This window comes from Pristiophorus japonicus, chromosome 1 (assembly GCF_044704955.1).
Source record: "Pristiophorus japonicus isolate sPriJap1 chromosome 1, sPriJap1.hap1, whole genome shotgun sequence".
Classification (NCBI taxonomy): domain Eukaryota; kingdom Metazoa; phylum Chordata; class Chondrichthyes; family Pristiophoridae; genus Pristiophorus; species Pristiophorus japonicus.
In genome coordinates, this window is record NC_091977.1 from 291,859,002 (window position 1) to 291,878,155 (window position 19,154).

The following is a 19,154-nucleotide window of genomic DNA, read 5'->3' on the forward strand; positions in this document are numbered from 1 at the left end:
AACTGCAGCAATTTAAATTGTTGAATCAGTTTGGAATTTCCAGGCTAAATTAGCACAGCTCCTGCAGCTGTTCACAATCTATATCAATGATTCGGATGAGGGGACCAAATGTAATATATTCAGCTTTGCTGATGATACAAAGCTAGGTGAGAATGTAAGTTGTGAGGAGGATGCACAGAGGCTTCAAGGGGATATCGACAGGCTACGTGAATGGGCAAGAACGTGGCAGTCCGAGAGGCGGGAGTTCCTGCCGTTGGTGAGGCCTATAAAGGCTCAGCAGCAGCGAGAGGCGGGAGTTCCTGGCGTTGGTGAGGCCTATAAAGGCTCAGCGGCAGCGAGAGGCGGCGGCAGTCCGAGAGGCGGGAGTTCCTGGCGTTGGTGAGGCCTATAAAGGCTCAGCGGCAGCGAGAGGCGGGAGTTCCTGGCGTTGGTGAGGCCTATAAAGGCTCAGCGGCAGCGAGAGATGTACCTGTGCCGCTGCAGCGGGGAGAGAAGGCAAAAAAGAAGTGGAAAGAAATCAAAAGGTGACGTCACAGCCAAGGGGGGTAAGTGATTGGCTGGTGATTGGTGAGTAGTTTTCTTTTTTCTCTTCGATAACAGTGAGTAAACTTTAGCATTGTTGTTGCCTATCTAAGGGTTAAGTCATGGCAGGACAGCTCGGTCACGTGTTATGCTCCTCCTGTACCATGTGGGAACTCAGGGACGACACCAGTGTTCCTGACGACTACGTGTGCGGGAAGTGTGTCCTCCTCCAGCTCCTGATAGACCGCGTTGCGGAGTTGGAGCTGAGGGTGGATTCACTCTGGAGCATCCACGATGCTGAGAATGACGTGAGTAGTACGTGTAGCGAGTTGGTCGTACCGCAGGGAAAGGGTCCACAGCCAGATAGGGAATGGAAGACCAACAGGAAGAGCAGTACAAGGAAGGTAGTGCAGGGGTCCCCTGTGGTCATCCCCCTTCAAAACAGATACACTGCTTTGGGTACTGTTGAGGGGGATGACTCATCAGGGGAGGCTAGCAGCAGCCAAGTTCATGGCACCTTGGCTGGCTCTGTTGCACAGGAGGGCAGGAAAAAGAGTGGGAGAGCGATAGTGATAGGGGATTCAATTGTAAGGGGAATAGATAAGCGTTTCTGCGGCCGCAACCGAGACTCCAGGATGGTATGTTGCCTCCCTGGTGCAAGGGTCAAGGATGTCTCGGAGCGGGTGCAGGACATTCTAACAATGGAGGGAGATCAGCCAGTTGTCGTGGTGCACATTGCTACCAACGACATAGGTTAAAAAAAAGGGATGAGGTCCTACGAAATGAATTTAAGGAGCTAGGAGCTAAATTTTAAAAGTAGGACCTCAAAAGTAGTAATCTCGGGATTGCTACCAATGCCACGTGCTAGTCAGAGTACGAATCGCAGGATAGCGCAGATGAATACGTGGCTTGAGCAGTGGTGCAGCAGGGAGGGATTCAAATTCCTGGGGCATTGGAACCGCTTCTGGGGGAGGTGGGACCAGTACAAACCAGACGGTCTGCACCTGGGCAGGACCGGAACCAATGTCCTAGGGGGAGTGTTTGCTACTGCTGTTGGGGAGGAGTTAAACTAATATGGCGGGGGATGGGAACCAATGCAGGTAGACAGAGGGAAACAGAAAGGAGATGAGGAAAAGTGGAGGGCAGAGAAACCCAAGGCAAAGAACAAAAAGGGCCATTGTACAGCAAAATTCTAAAAGGACAAAGGGTGTTAAAAAAAAACAAGCCTGAAGGCTTTGTGTCTTAATGCAAGGAGTATCCGCAATAAGGTGGATGAATTAACTGTGCAAATAGATGTTAACAAATATGATGTGATTGGGATTACGGAGACGTGGCTCCAGGATGATCAGGGCTGGGAACTCAACATCCAGGGGTATTCAACATTCAGGAAGGATAGAATAAAAGGAAAAGGCGATGGGGTAGCATTGCTGGTTAAGGAGGAGATTAAGGCAATAGTTAGGAAGGACATTAGCTTGGATGATGTGGAATCTATAAGGGTAGAGCTGCAGAACACCAAAGGGCAAAAAACGTTAGTGGGAGTTGTGTACAGACCTCCAAACAGTAGTAGTGATGTTGGGGAGGACATCAAACAGGAAATTAGGGGTGCATGCAATCAAGGTTCAGCAGTTATAATGGGTGACTTTAATATGCACATAGATTGGGCTAGCCAAACTGGAAGCAATACGGTGGAGGAGGATTTCCTGGAGTGCATAAGGGATGGTTTTCTAGACCAATATGTCGAGGAACCAACTAGGGGGGAGGCCATCTTAGACTGGGTGTTGTGTAATGAGTGAGGATTAATTAGCAATCTCGTTGTGCGAGGCCCCTTGGGGAAGAGTGACCATAATATGGTGGAATTCTGCATTAGGATGGAGAATGAAACAGTTAATTCAGAGACCATGGTCCAGAACTTAAAGAAGGCTAACTTTGAAGGTATGAGGCGTGAATTGGCTAGGATAGATTGGCGAATGATACTTAAGGGGTTGACTGTGGATGGGCAATGGCAGACATTTAGAGACCGCATGGATGAACTACAACAATTGTACATTCCTGTCTGGCGTAAAAATAAAAAAGGGAAGGTGGCTCAACCGTGGCTATCAAGGGAAATCAGGGATAATATTAAAGCCAAGGAAGTGGCATACAAATTGGCCAGAAATAGCATCGAACCCGGGGACTGGGAGAAATTTAGAACTCAGCAGAGGAGGACAAAGGGTTTGATTAGGGCAGGGAAAATGGAGTACGAGAAGAAGCTTGCAGGGAACATTAAGACGGATTGCAAAAGTTTCTATAGATATGTAAAGAGAAAAAGGTTAGTAAAGACAAACGTAGGTCCCCTGCAGTCAGAATCAGGAGAAGTCATAACGGGGAACAAAGAAATGGCGGACCAATTGAACAAGTACTTTGGTTCGGTATTCACTAAGGAGGACACGAACAACCTTCCGGATATAAAAGGGGTCAGAGGGTCTAGTAAGGAGGAGGAACTGAGGGAAATCTTTATTAGTCGGGAAATTGATGGGATTGAAGGCCGATAAATCCCCAGGGCCTGATGGAATGCATCCCAGAGTACTTAAGGAGGTGGCCTTGGAAATAGTGGATGCATTGACAGTCATTTTCCAACATTCCATTGACTCTGGATCAGTTCCTATGGAGTGGAGGGTCGCCAATGTAACCCCACTTTTTAAAAAAAGGAGGGAGAGAGATAACGGAATTATAGACCGGTCAGCCTGACATCGGTAGTGGGTAAAATGATGGAATCAATTATTAAGGATGTCATAGCAGCGCATTTGGAAAGAGGTGACATGATAGATCCAAGTCAGCATGGATTTGTGAAAGGGCAATCATGCTTGACAAATCTTCTGGAATTTTTTTGAGGATGTTTCCAGGAGAGTGGACAAGGGAGAACCAGTTGATGTGGTATATTTGGACTTTCAGAAATCTTTCGACAAGGTCCCACATAAGAGATTAATGTGCAAAGTTAAAGCACATGGGATTGGGGGTAGTGTGCTGACATGGATTGAGAACTGGTTGTCAGGCAGGAAGCAAAGAGTAGGAGTAAATGGGGACTTTTCAGAATGGCAGGCAGTGACTAGTGGGGTACCACAAGGTTCTGTGCTGGGGCCCCAGCTGTTTACACTGTACATTAATGATTTAGACGAGGGGATTAAATGTAGTATCTCCAAATTTGTGGATGACACTAAGTTGGGTGGCAGTGTGAGCTGCGAGGAGGATGTAATGAGGCTGCAGAGCGACTTGGATAGGTTAGGTGAGTGGGCAAATGCATGGCAGATGAAGTATAATGTGGATAAATGTGAGATTATCCACTTTGGTGGTAAAAACAGAGAGACAGACTATTATCTGAATGGTGACAGATTAGGAAAAGGGGAGGTGCAAAGAGACCTGGGTGTCATGGTACATCAGTCATTGAAGGTTGGCATGCAGGTACAGCAGGCGGTTAAGAAAGCAAATGGCATGTTGGCCTTCATAGCGAGGGGATTTGAGTACAGGGGCAGGGAGGTGTTGCTACAGTTGTACAGGGCCTTCGTGAGGCCACACCTCTGGAGTATTGTGTACAGTTTTGGTCTCCTAACCTGAGGAAGGACATTCTTGCTATTGAGGGAGTGCAACGAAGGTTCACCAGACTGATTCCCGGGGTGGCAGGACTGACCTATCAAGAAAGACTGGATCAACTGGGCTTGTATTCACTGGAGTTCAGAAGAATGAGAGGGGACCTCATAGAAACTTTTAAAATTCTGACGGGGTTAGACAGGTTGGATGCAGGAAGAATGTTCCCAGTGTTGGGGAAGTCCAGAACTAGGGGACACAGTCTAAGGATAAGGGGTAAGCCATTTAGGACCGAGATGAGGAGGAACTTCTTCACCCAGAGAGTGGTGAACCTGTGGAATTCTCTACCACAGAAAGTTGTTGAGGCCAATTCACTAAATATATTCAACAAGGAGTTAGATGAAGTCCTTACTACTAGGGGGATCAAGGGGTATGGCGAGAAAGCAGGAATGGGGTACTGAAGTTGCATGTTCAGCCATGAACTCATTGAATGGCGGTGCAGGCTAGAAGGGCCGAATGGCCTACTCCTGCACCTATTTTCTATGTTTCTAAATGGAATATAATGTGGAGAAATGTGAAGTTATCCATTTCGACAGGAAAAGTAGGCAGAGTATTTTATTAAACAGTGACAGATTGGGAAATGTTGGTGTTCAGAGAGATCTGGGTGTCCTTGTACACGAATCACTGAAAGTTAACATTCAGATACAGCAAGCAAATGATATGTTGGCCTTTATTACAAGAGAATTGAGTATAAGAGTAAAGATGTCTTACTGGAATTATATAGGGCTTTGGTGAGACCACACCTGGAAGTATTGTGTACAGTTTTAGTCTCCTTTGGCAATGAAGGTTCACCAGACTGATTCCTGGGATCGGTTAATTATTCTATGAGGAGCAATTGAGTAGTCTAGAGTTTAGAAGAATGAGAGGTGATCTCATTGAAACATGCAAAATTCTTACAGGGCATAACAGGTTAAATGTAGGGAGGATGTTTCCCCTGGCTGGAGAGTCCAGAACCAGGGGTCACGGTCTCAGAATAAGGGGTCAGCCATTTTGGACTGAGATCACCCCTCTCCTCAAAAAAATAACCCTTTGACTCCTCCGTCCTTGCAAACTACTGCCCCATTTCCAACCTCCCTTTCTTCTCCAAAGTCGCCTCCCAAATCCATGCCCATCTTTCCCATAATTCCATGTTTGAATCCCTCCAATCCGGTTTCCACACCAGCCACAGTACCGAAACGGCTCTCATCAAAGTCACAAATGACATCCTTTATGACTTTGTCAAAGGCAAACTATCCTTCCTCGTTCTTCTTGACTTGTCTGCAGCCTTTGACATGGTTGATCATTCTATCCTTCTCCAACGCCTCTCCATCGTTGTCCAGCTCGGTGGGACTGCACTCATTTGGTTCCATTCTTATCTATCTAATCTTAGCCAGAGAATCACATGCAACGGCATCTCTTCTCTTCCCGCCCCCACATAGTTACCTATGGTGTCCACTTGGCCCCCTCCTATTTCTCATCAACATATTGCCCCTTGGCGACTTGATCCGAAAACACAGCATCAGTTTCCACATGTACGCTGATGACACCCAGCTGTACCTTACTACCACTTCTCTCGACCCTTCCACGGTCTCTAAATTGTCAGCCTGCTTGTCTGACAGCCAGTTCTGGATGAGCAGAAATGTTCTCCAATTAAATATTGGGAAGATCGAAGCCATTGTTTTCGGTCCCGCCACAAACTCTGTTCACTAGCCACTGACTCCATCCCTCTCCCCAACTTCTGTCTGAGGCTGAACCAGACTGTTCAAAACCTTGGTGTCATATTTAACTCTGAAATGAGCTTTTGACCACATATCCACAGCATAACTAAGACCACGTGTTTACACTTCCGTAACATCGGCCCTTGCCTCATCTAATCTGTTGCTGAAGCCCTCATCCATACCTTTTGTTACTTCTATACTTGACCATTCCAGCGCACTCCTGGCTGGCTTCCCACATAAACTCGAGGTGATCTAAAACTCGGCTGCCCATGTACTAATTCGTAACAAGTCCCGCTCACCCATCACCCCTGTACTCGCTGACGTACATTGGTTTCCAGTAAAACAACGCCTCGATTTCAAAATTCTCATCCTTATTTTCAAATCCCTCCATGGGTCGCCCCTCCTTGGGACGTTTCACTATGTTAAAGACACTATATAAATACAAGTTGTTTTTATAAGGAGAAATTTCTTCACTCCGAGAGTGGTGAATCTTTGGAATTCTCTACCCCAGAGGGCTGTGGCGTCTCAGTCGCTGAGAATATTCAAAACAGAGATCGATAGATTTTTGAATATTAAGGGAGTCAAGGGATATGCAGATAGGGCAGGAAAGTGGAGTTGCGGTAGAAGATCAGCCATGATCTTATTGAATAGCAGAGCAGGCTCGAGGGGCCAAATGGCCTACTCCTGCTCCAAATTATTATATTCTTATGTTATGTTCTGAAATACAAAATGAAAAGAAACAGTGGGTTGAAAAGTTATTTACAAAAGAAGAACTTGGCATTTAGATTGAGGAGTCAGACAAAAGGATTTCTACTGTAACAAAGTATATAATCTGTTAATTATACATATCTTTCTTTTGTTACATTAATTCACTTAATAGTTTAAACCCAAAAGAAGGACTGATGTTGTGATACTTTATCAAATCAAAGAGGGAGAGAGAGCTAATGAAATCATGAGATAATCCCAGCGGCTAATTCATGGAAGGTGTTCATTGTCTTGGGCATGTAACCAAACGTTTTCCAAGATTTCAAGGCAATTACAACAGCAACAACAACTTGCATTTATATAATGTTTTTAACATAGTAAAACATCCCAATGAAAGAAAGACTTGCATTTATATAGCGCCTATTATGACCACCAGACGACCCAAAGCGCTTAACAGCCAATGTAATACTTTTGAAGTGTAATCACTGTTGTAATGTAGGAAACGCGGCAGTCAATGTGCGCACAGCAAACTTCCACAAACAGCAATGTAATAGTGATCAGATAATCTATTTTTGTAATGTTGATTGAGGGATAAATATTGGTCAGGATACCAGGGATAACCTCCTCTGCTCTTCTTCGAAATGGTACCGTGGGATCTTTTACATCCACCTGAGAGAGTAGATGGGGCCTCGGTTTAAATTTCATCTGAAAGACGGCACCTCCGACAGCGCAGCACTCCCTCAGCATGGAACTGGAGTGCCAGCCTAGATTTTTGTGTTCAAGTCTCTGGAGTGGGACTTCAACCTTCTGACTCAAACGTGAGGGTGCTACCAGTTGAGCCACAGGCTGACTCAGAAATGTGCTTATGAGAATAAAAGCATGCTCTTGAAACATGGAGAGTTGACACTCATCTACTATATGGAAAATGTACAGTAAATGTGATAGAAAAGACACAAACTTACAGCCATGTCAACCTGCAGGCTGAATGTTTTCTGGATACAAAGGTTTCTGCATACATTCCCTTCAAACTATACTGGTGAGACCCCTTTCAAGGCTATTCAAAATATGATTGTAAGATTGTATGTCAGCCTGGTCCAGTTGGTATCACTCTTGCCCTGAATCAGGAGGCTATTTGTTCAATCACCACTCTTTTTAGATCAGACGTTAACAAAGGCTCTGTCTGCTTATTCAGGTGGATGTGAAAGATCCCATGGCACTATTCCAAAAAGACATATTTGTCCTGGTGTCCTCGTTCAATAACACCACCAAAAAAAAAACAGCGTAACTGATCACTCACCTCATTTACTGCTTGTAGGATTTTGCTGTCTGGAAATTCACCACCATATTTGCCCACATAGCAGTGACTGCACTTCCAAAATAATTTACTTGAATGCAAAGTGCTTTGGGGTGTCCTGAGGACATGAAATGGAAGTTAATAAATTCAAGTTTTTTCTTTCTTATCATGGCAATAAACAAGAGAGTGGATCCCCATACTTCACAGAAAATATCTCCCTTCGTAGCTGAAGTGTCAAATATTGCATCGAATTTTGGAGACGTTCCATTTTCTGCTTGGCTATTGAAAGATGAGGAACTGTTAGATAAGGGTCCCCTGCCCTCGGTGGATAGGTACATTGGTTAGTTCATGCATGATATCCACTAGTAAGGTACATAACACAAAATAGATAAAAATTGTGCAGTGGTATTCTGCTAAGTCGGTTAGTCCTTTCACATCTGACCTCTAGCATGTATTCAACAGTTGGGACCCTCGTTCTATTGGATGCATACTGTGGATATGCAGTCTTTATCCATTTGTGTAAAAGCATCACCACCTGGTATCCTATTTAATGCAAGCTATTTGGAAATTGTGCCCAATTAGGTCCTCATTGGGATCTTAATTTAGTTCTTAATGACCTAATTGAATGTGCAAGTTTAATTTTCTTGCATCAAAATTTGCAATATAGCATTAGTTTCTTCTTACAGGGTTAGTATCGCTCTTATTGTATGTCAGTCATATTTGATTTGACACTCTGACACGGTAGTCTCTATGGCAACTCAGATTTTGAACCCAAGATATTTCCCAGTTACATTTTGTCAGAAAGCTAATGTGCCATCATTTTATCTGGCATTATACAAATCAGAAGTTGAATGCCATTTCCACTAGGTAGATGTTAGCAGAGATTTAGGCTGGAATTTTCCGGGGGGGCGGATTAGTGGGCCGGGATCAGTGGCGGGTCGGGTAGGAAATTTAATTTTTTTTTTCACAGTGGGTCGGGCCCCCTGTCGCAATGTGCCTTTCCCTATGTCGGGTCTCTGTCAGCGCTGAGCACACCCGACGGGCAGCGGCGGGCAACCCAATTAAACTCATTAACATCTAGTTCACAAATCATTAACAGGCTTTTCACATGGCCATGGGAACAATGATGTTCGGGAACCAGGGCTGTCAACCTGAGACGGGAGTTCAGTGGCCATTGCTCCAGCTGATTACTTGACAGCGTCAATTATACAGTAAAAGCTCCCAACTGACAGATCTTCACTTTCCTCAGCCACAAGCTGTTTCTTTTTGATTCGTTCCAGGATGTGGGCGTCGTCGGCAAGACCAGCATTTATTGCCCATCCCTAATTGCCCTTGAGAAGGTGGTGGTGAGCCGCCACCTTGAACCGCTGCAGTCCTTGTGATGAAGGTACTCCCATAGTGCTGTTAGGGAGGGAGTTCCAGGTGTTTGACCCAGAGATGATGAAGAAACGTCGATATACTTCCAAGTCAGGATGGTGTGTGACTTGGAGAGCAACTTGCAGGTGATGGTGTTCCCATGCACCTGCTGTCTTTGTCATTCTCGATGGTGGAGGTCATAGGTTTGGGAGGTGCTGCTGAAGTAGCCTTGGCGAGTTGCTGCTGTGCCGCTTGTCGATGGTACACACTGCAGTCGCGGTGCGCCGGTAGTGGAGGGAGTGGATGTTGGTGATGGATGGAGTGCCAATCAAGCGGGCTGCTTGTCCGGGATAGCTTCTTTAGTGTTATTGGAACTGCACTCATCCAGGCAAGTACAGAGGATTCCATCACACTCCTGACTTGTGCCTTGTAGATGGTGGAACGACTTTGGGCAGTCAGGAGGTCACACACTCACCGCAGAATACCCAGCCTCTGACCTGCTCTTGTTGCCACAATATTTATGTGGCTGGTCCAATTAAGTTTCTGGTCGATGGTGACCTCCAGGATGTTGGTAATGCGGGATTCGACAATAGAAATGCCATTGAATATCAAGGAGAGATAGACTCTCGCTTGTTGGAGATTGTCATTGCCTGACATGTGTGACACGAATGTTACTAGCCACTTAGCCCAAGCCTGAATGTCGTCCAGGTCTTGCTGCATGGAGTTGCGAATGGATCCGAACACTGTAATCATAAGCGAACATCCCCATTTCTGACCTGGTGATGGAGGGAAGGTCATTGATGAAGCAGCTGAAGATGGTTGGGCCTAGGACACTGCGCTGAGGAACTCCTGCAGCGATGCCCTGCGGCTGAGAATATTGACCTCCGACACCACAAACATCTTGCTTTGTGCTAGGTATGACTTCAGCTGATGGAGCGTTTACCTCCTGATTTCCATTGGCTTCGATTTTACTAGGGTTCCTTGATGCCACACTGTGTCAATGCAGCCTTGATGTCAAGGGCAATCACTCTCTCCTGGCCTCTGGAATTCAGCTCTTTTGTCCATGTTTGGATCAAGGCTGTAATGGGGTTTGAAGTGGTCCTGACAGAACCCAAACTGAGCATTGGTGAGCAGGTTATTGGTGAGTAAATGCCGCTTGATAGCACTGTCGACGACACCTTTCATCACTTTGCTGATTGAAAGTAGACTGATGGGGCAATAATTGGCCGGATTGGATTTGTCCTGAATTTTGTGGACAGGGCATACCTGGGCAATATTTCTCACATTATTGGATAGATGCCAGTATTGTATCTGTAATGGAACAGCTTGACTAGAGGCGCGACTAACTGGAGCACAAGTCTTCAGCACAAAAGCCGGAATGTTATCGGGGCCTATAGCCTTTGCTGTATCCAGTGCGTTCAGCCATTTATTGATATCACGTGGAGTGAATCGAATTGGCTGAAATCTGGCTTCTGTGATGGTGGGATCCTCAGGAGGAGGCTGATATGGATCATCCACTCGGCACTTCTGGCTGAAAATGGTTGCAAACGCATCAGTCTTGTCTTTTGCACTTGCGTGCTGGGCTCCGTTGCAATTGAGGATGGGGATATTCATGGAGCCTCCTCCTCCTGTTAGTAGTTATTGTCCACCATCATGCACGACTGGATTTGGCAATACTGCAGAGCTTTGATCTGATCCGTTGATTGTGGGATCGCTTAGCTCTGTTTATAGCATGCTGCTTCCGCTGTGTGCTGCAGCTTCCCCAGATTGGTACCTCATTTTTAGATACACCTGATGCTGCTCCTGGCATGCTCTTCTGCATTCTTCATTGAACCAGGGTTGGTACCCTGGCTTGATGGTAATGGCAGAATGATGAATATGCCGGATCATGAGGTTACAGATTGTGGTGGAATACAATTCTGCTGCTGATGGCCCACAGCGCCTCATGGATGCCCAGTTTTCAGCTGCTCGATTTGTTCTGAATCTATCCCATTTAGCCGGATGGTAGTTCCACACAACACAATGGAGGGTGTTTCAGTTTGCACAAGGGCTGTGCGGAGATCACTGCTACCAATGCTGTCATGAACAGATGCATCTGTGACAGATTGATGAGCACAAGGTAAAGTCGTTTTTTTCCCTTGTGTTGGTTCTCTCACCATTTCCAGCACAGATTCTGTCATCGCTGCCTCACCTGCCATCGATTCTATCAACATGAATGCTCTTTTTTCAGTCTCACCTTGATCCTCAGAATCTGACCATAGTCAGCCTCAACGCCAGCAGCCCTTGGCACACCAGCAACATCATCAACCTTCTCCGCAATCAACTGATGCTGCATAAGACAGAGGGCATTAGCACCTAAACACATTGCTGCCAGGGATGGCATCACCATGGCCAGATTTACTTCACCTGGGGACTGCCAGATGATGCGCCAGGTTGGCGTCCCCCCACATTTACACCAAAAAGCATCCTTACAATGTCCAAGCCATTCCTTTCACACTCACCACCATTGCGGGAGGTACCGTTATGTCTTACAATTCACTGCAACTCACTAAGCCACTTCCAAACGTGCACCCAAATCTGTCCAACAACACAGTGTTGAACATAATGTGTTGTCAAACATTGAAACCTTTAACAGAAACTTTACATAAACATTGGATAAAACACCCAAGTGGCTACCGTTGTGTGTGGTTAGCTGGTATGATTGCATGAGGATGAGAGAGGTGGCTAGTGAGATTTGGATGTGATAATGTAGATAGAGTGATGGGTGGAGATGCAAGGTAAGTTGGTGTGGGTAGGGAAGGCAGAGTGATGGGGATGTGATGAGTGGCACAGAAGGATGAGGTAGAGTGTACTAACGTTTCATGATCTACTGAGATCATTGAAAGGTTTGCGCCACTGTACCCAGGTCCTCCTGACGACATCCCTGCTTGTGACCACTGCAATGTGGAACCAGGCTGTGTTGGTCTCCTGGGAAGGTTTCTTCCGCCCATGGGACGAGAACCTCCCTGCGTGCTGTGACTATGGAGGGCATCTTGAGAGAACCTAGGTGCAGCCCTGCACCTCTGTGTAGTGATTGTCAGTATTTGCAGCACTTCAGTGCTATAGAACACGGACAGCACACATGTCAAATGTAAGGTGGCCATGGGGGAGGGCTTATAAGGAAAGGGTTTGCACATTAAACGGTAGGCCACTTAATAGTGTTGGTGAACAAAGGGACCTTGGAGTGCTTGTCCATAGATCCCTGAAAGTAGCAGGCCAGGTGGATAAGAAGGAATGCGGAATGCTTGCCTTTATTGGTCGAGGCATAGAATACAAGAGCAGGGAGGTTATGCTTAAATTGTATAATACTCTGATTAGGCTACAGCTGAAATATTGCATGCAGTTCTGGTCACTATTACAGGAAGGACATGATTGCACTAGAGAGGGTGCAGAGGAGATTTACTAGGATGCTGCCTGGAATAGAGAATCTTCTCTATGAGGACAGATTGGATAGGCTCATTGGAACAGAGGAGGCTGAGAGGAGACCTCATTGAATGTATAAAATTCTGAGGGGCCTGGATAAAGTGGATAGCAAGGGCCTATTTCCCTTGGTGGAGGAGTCAATTACGAGGGGACATAGTTTTAAGAGACTGGTGGAAGGTTCAGAGGGGATTTCAGGGGAAACTTCACGCAGAGGGTTGTGGAGGTCTGGAACTCACTGCCTGGAAGGGTGGTGGATGCAGAAACCCTCACCACATTTAAAAGGTACTTGGATGGGCACTTGAAGTGCCGTAACCTGCAGGGTTATGGACCTAGAGCTGGTAAGTGGGATTAGACTGGATAACCTCTTGTTGGCTGGTACAGATACGATGGTAAGTACTGCAGGGAATCGAATACGGCCAGGGTAATCTCCTGGACTAGTTTCAATCGCCTGGATGGGTCGGAGAGGAATTTTCCCAGATTTTTTTTCACCCAATTGACTTGGGTTTTTATCTGGCTTTTTGCCTCTCCCAGGAGATCACATGAGTCCGGTTGAGGGTGGAGTGTAGAATGTTGCAGTGCAAGGGGTGTGTCGCATTTGTGTGGGGCTAATTGGTTGGGCCGGATGCTCTTTACCTTTCCTTCATTGTTCATAGGTTTATATGTAACCTTCAAGGCTGCTGACTGAGGGCCGTATGGCGCTTTGTCGGCCGGCGCAGACACGATGAGCCAAAATGGCGGCCTCCTGCGCTGTAGATTTCTGTTTCTATGGTCCCTTTAAGGAAACCAGCTCAAGACGCGTCATTAAATGACATCACCAGACTCCCTTCCTCTAATTGGACCAGGCTTAACAAACCCTATCGGCATAAAATCATTTTCCAGAGCGGGATGGAGCCAGCAGCAGGTTCGAGACCCGGCACCGACAATGCCGAGGTAAGGAATATCTCTGCCTTAGTTACTATGGGATATAAATTCGACTTGGCAAAACAAGCAATCTCGAATCGGAAGCCCATTTTCACTCTGCCCAATTTTTTTTCCATTTACTTCCAGAAAGCATTTGATAAGTTTCCACACAAGAGATTAATAAAAATGAGAGCACATGGAGTTGGAGGTAACCTTACAACCTATATTAGAAATTGGTTAGGGGTAGGAGACGGAGAGAAGGGATGAAGGGAATGTACTCTAATTGGCAGGATGCGACAAATTATGTCTCCCCCAAGGATCTGTACTGGGGCCTCAGCTTTTCACCGTGCATATCTCAATGACTTGGGTGAAGGAATAAAAGACTGGATTTTCGGCTTTTATGTTTTTGGAACGCTAATGGCGGTGGGGCGGGAAAGTTAGCGCCCAGGAATAGTTTGCGCCTAAGTGGGTAAGTTTGGGCAGCCGGGCCTGTGTCGGGGCGCAGCACTAAGGGAGGCATTGTACACCCCTCTTGACGCTCGGATGGGAAACTGCCAAGCTGAAGAGCCAGCCCGGGAACGCTCCGAGAGATGTGTGGGGGTGGGGGGGCATTCCTTAAAAAAAAAACACACACATTTCCAAAACATTGCCCATGCCACCACGACAAAAATTACTAAAAAAATTAAAAGAAAAAACAATCACACTTACCTTAGGAGTCCACTACTCACTTCTTCGCCGACGGGATGGTTGGGCCGCCCTGATTTCCCAGGCGGTCAGTGCGAGGTGCGCTTCGGGGCGGACGGGTCGGGCAGGAGTTCAAACTCGCGCCGGTATCGCAACTAGGGGCATTGCACACTGACGCAGCTCTTCCAGGTGGTGCTGTTCCACGCCGCCGCAAAACTGGACCTGATGATCGCAGCAGGGAGCTGGAGGCTGATCGCCCAGCCAAAATACTTCACCGCTGCTCCAGGGCAAAAAACGGAGTGCAGAAGACCCGAAAATCCAGCCTAGAGAGTTGTATATCCAAGTTTGCAAAAATCACTAAGTTAGGAGGCACAGCAAGTTGTGGATGGGAGCAGGAAGTTATACAGGGATCTAGACAGACTTAAGTCATTGGGGAATACTATGGCAGATGGAGTTCAATGTGGGGAAGTGTGAGGTGAACCACTTTGGATATGAGAAAGACAACTAGAATATTTTCTTTATGGTGAGAGTATGGGAACTGTGGCGGAGCAAAGGGATTTGGGTGTCTGAATATACGGATTACCAAAACCTAGTGCACAGTTACAAAATTAAAAAGGCTAATGGAATTTTGGCATTTATCTCAGCGGGGTGGAATTTAAAAGTGAGGAAGTAATGCTTCAGTTTTACAGAGCCCTAGTCAAACTTCATCTGGAGCACTGCATTCAGTTTTGAACACCATACCTCAGGAAAGATATACTGGCCTTGAAAGGGGTATTGGGCAGATTCACCAGAATGATACCTGAGCTTAAAAGATTAAATTATGAGGACAGGTTGCATAAAATTGGCTTTTGTTCCCTTGAGTTTTGATATTTGAGGGGTGATCTAATTGAGGTGCTTAAGATGATAAAAATTTGATAGTGTAAATATACAAAAACTATTTCTTGTAAAGGAATCCAGAAGCTGGGGCACAATCCTAAAATTAGAGCTAGGCCACTCATGAGTGAAATCAGGAAGCATTTTTTCACACGCAGGGTAGTGGAAATCTGGAATTTTCTCCCCGAAAAATCGTAGATGCTGGGTCAATTGAAATTTTCACAGCTAAGGTCAACAGAGTTGTATTACGTAAAGGTACCAATGGATAAAGATCAACATTGAGTGACGGGTGCAGACTAACCATGGTCTACGAATGGCGGAACAGGCTCGAGTTGCTGAAAAGCCTGCTCCTGTTCCTATGGCAACATTTTTATGTATGGGCTTAGTACATGGTTTCTCTGAACATATCAATTGGGCTTTTATTTTTTCTGCTGGTATTTGTGAACTGTCTTTTATTTCTGAGAGAAGGTTTGAGCCTGGCAAAGTGAAAGTTGAGGTCTAATCCATTGCGGATATCTTTTTTTTGTGGATTTTTGTTGCGAGTGCTTTGTCGCACTCTCTCTGTTTCTGGGTTGTCTTTAATATGTCACATGATTACAATGACTGGTGTGAAACTGTTGTAGGGTTCCAGATATGTAGAGCTGGGAAATCTGCTTAGTGAGTTTGAATGTGACACTGTTCTTTAGTTGCCAATAACACAGCAGCTCAGCTGACATTTGCTGTCCACCATGACATTGCCTGCACAAAAACACAGACCCATAAACTCCAACTGTATGTATTGTGACCAATAAACTGGTTTGTAACCAGGATGAAATGCATCTTTGGGTTTAAGTAATGCTGCTGAACATACTCAACTTATAATGTTATTCAACATCTCTATGTTTTACATCTTTGTAACACACAGGATTACATAGGATATACAGCACAGAAACAGGTCATTCAGCCCAAACTGTCCATGCTGGCATTTATGCTCCACATGATCCTCCTCCTGTCTTTCCTCATCTAAATCTATCCTCATAACACTCTCTTCCCTTCTCCCTCCTATGCTTATCTAGCTTCCCCTTAAATGCATCTATACTATTTACTTCAACCACTCCATGTGTTGGGGAGTTCCACATTCTTAGCACTTTCTGGGTAAAGAAGTTTCTTCTGAATTCCCTATTGGATTTCTTGGTAACTATCTTATATTGATGGCTTCTAGTTTTGCTCTTCCCCACAAGTGGAAACACTGTGTCTACTCTATCAAAACCTATCACAATTTTAAAGACCTCTATTAGGTTACCCCTCAGCCTTCTCTTTTCCAGGAGAAAAGAGATCCAGCCTGTTTATCCTTTTCTGATAAGTACAACCTCGCATTTCTGGTATCATGCTTGTAAATCTTTTTTGCACCCTCTCCAGTGCCTCTATATCCTTTTTATAACATAGCAACCAGAATGCGCTTTGCCTTTGTGTTGATATATTTGCATCCTTAACTTTTAACTAAAGAATTTCTTTATTAAGATGATTATATTTTATGATGCAATTAATAATTATTCTCCCTGCTTTTTAACCAAGATTAAGTCCAGAGAAGAGTGATGGCAGAAGGGGTAGCATATTTCGTTAATGCATTTCATGTTCGTTCCAGATGTCCCATGTTCATATATAATCCATGTAAAATTGAAGACTGAGGCCTCTCACATATTTCCAAATTGGTATCTTTTAGCATATACTTCCCTGTGCTTTGGAAGCGGAACACCACTGGTTCCTCATTCTTCTCAAAGAGGCCTGGCAGGTAACTCTTTGGTGCATATGATCATGAAGCAAGCCTTGCAGAAGACACACGACAACAGTACTATACAACAAATGGCATTTGCTGTGCTCTCCAACTTGGTCATGTCCCATGAGTGTAAAGGTGTGTTGCAGAAGGTTAGTAACACTCAGTGAATAATGTTTCTGGTATAACCTAGCAGCTTCTTTGTGCAAGTCTTAAAATATCTTCAATTATTTTTAAAATGTAAATATCTAAATTTAGTAGAATCAAATTTTCTGCAATGCTCTTGTAATTTATAATTGCAATATCTTATAGATAGAACGTAAAACCAGGGCTAACAATACCAAATAAAATTTTGAGGAATATAGAACATATAGTTGCGGAGGTGAAAAAGATTAAAGGGCTAAAAGGGAACATGAGAAAAGGCTAGCAGGTAATATAAAATATATAAGGCCTTTATAAGCATATTAAACATAAAAGAATAGTTGGAGACACCACTCGGGTATTAAGGAGGAATCTAGTTGTGGATGATGAAGGTACAGCAAAGGTATTACATGTTTTGTCAGTTTTTAGAAATGAAAGTGAGAAGGTAAATGTGCCAGAGGAGGATACGGAACACAAGTTAGTGATCATTTTGGAAAGGAATTGGTTCTGAAAAATTCGCAGAACTGGAGGTGGATAAGTCAACAGGCCCTGATGGCATGCACCCTTGGAAATCAAGCAGGGGCTCTGGCCACAATTTTTAAATCATCCTTGAATACGTAAGTTGTACTGTGGGACTGGAATGTAGTCAGAGAGGAATAAGTTGTGGTTAAGCTCTTAGGATCCATAGTTCAAGATAAAATTAGCGAGCATTTGGAGATGCATGGAATAATGGAGGACAGCCAGCAAGGATTTGTTGAAGGCACATCATGTTTGACAGATTTAATTGTTATTTGAAGAAGGGACTGAATGGATAACTAAAGGGAGATACAGCATACATGGATTTACTGAAGGTGTTTGATCAAGTGTCTCACAGGAGACTTGTTACAAAATTTCAAGCATGTTGCCTAAGGTGAAATGTAGCATAAATATAAAGTTGGTTGACTGACGGGAAACAAATTGTTAGGAGTTCTAGAGTTGCTCAAATTGGCGAAGGGTTGGAACGATTGAAAAATGTTGATCCCAGAGGTCAGTGCTAAGGCAGGTTCTGTTCTTGATATATAGGTTTGGATTTAGACATATCGAGCACAATAATCAAATTTGCTGACCATACAAGAGTAGGGTTTTGCAAAGTGAGAAGATTTGTAATAACTTCAGAAGGACATTGCCTGGTTAGTGGATTGGGCAGACAACTGGCAGGATGCAGTTTAATGCAACTAAGTGTGAGGGAATTCATTTTGGAGAAAACATAGAATGGAGGGATATGGAAAGATACTGAAGGATGTGGATGATTCAAGAAACCTAGTGGTTCAAATGCACAATTCTGTGAAAATATAAATGTAGCAGGTAAAACCATAAAACGGCAAATAGGTTTAATAAATAACAACATGGATTTCAAGAGTAAAGGAAGTAGCAATAAACTTGGATAAAACATTGCGATGGCCACAGTTGGAGTTTTGGGCACTCTGTTATAGAAAGAACCTTAAAGCCATAGAGAGTAATCAAGAGAAATTAATTGTCATCATGAGCAACTTTTGTTCAGAATGTTTTTCTCCATTCAACAATATTATATTAAATGCAAGAAGTATTCTGCCATAGTTCACACCACTAATTCAGCTTTATCATTTCAGTTAAATAGCAAAATCAAAAGTACAGATTTTCTATTTACTGATTGCAGCTTTTAACTGGTTTGGAGAGACGGTCACCTTTGTCACTGATCCTGTGTCCCCTACCATGTTGAATGTAAGACCGAATAAGGATAAGATTGAACAACTTTCAGTTGGGAAATGTCATCCCCTAAAAATAAGCTGAGATTAAAGCACAGCTTTCTGTGCATTTAATTGGCTAGCCTGGATGCTGCTGAAAGCAAGAATGAGCTAAATAATGGCCAGGAGGTCAGGATGTTGTTGTGATGCTAACTGTGATAGGTACTGAAAGGACAAAAGCACTCAATCTTTTCCAGCTACATATTGCCTTGTACTGAGTTTGAAAATGATTGTCAGATTTGGAGTGGTATCCAGGTACAAAAAGAATGCTAATTCCCATGTTCCTTGGGAGCTCCTTGCTGACTGAGCCAGAGTGGATATCAGCTAAGCTGTTTAAAGAGCTAAAAATATCAACTAATGGGGAAGTGCAAGTAGTAGTTTAA

General features: G+C 44.5%; 1 protein-coding gene across 3 annotated transcripts in view; it reads left to right on the forward strand.

The window, feature by feature from the left end:
• rttn (rotatin) overlaps positions 1–19,154 on the forward strand; it is a 422,229-nt gene that overhangs the window by 286,193 nt on the left and 116,882 nt on the right. For all 3 annotated transcript variants that reach the window (XM_070888469.1, XM_070888467.1, XM_070888468.1), the window contains exon 45: positions 16,817–17,019. In XM_070888469.1, coding sequence (XP_070744570.1) covers positions 16,817–17,019 — 203 coding nt within the window. The remainder of the gene's footprint in view (positions 1–16,816; positions 17,020–19,154) is intronic.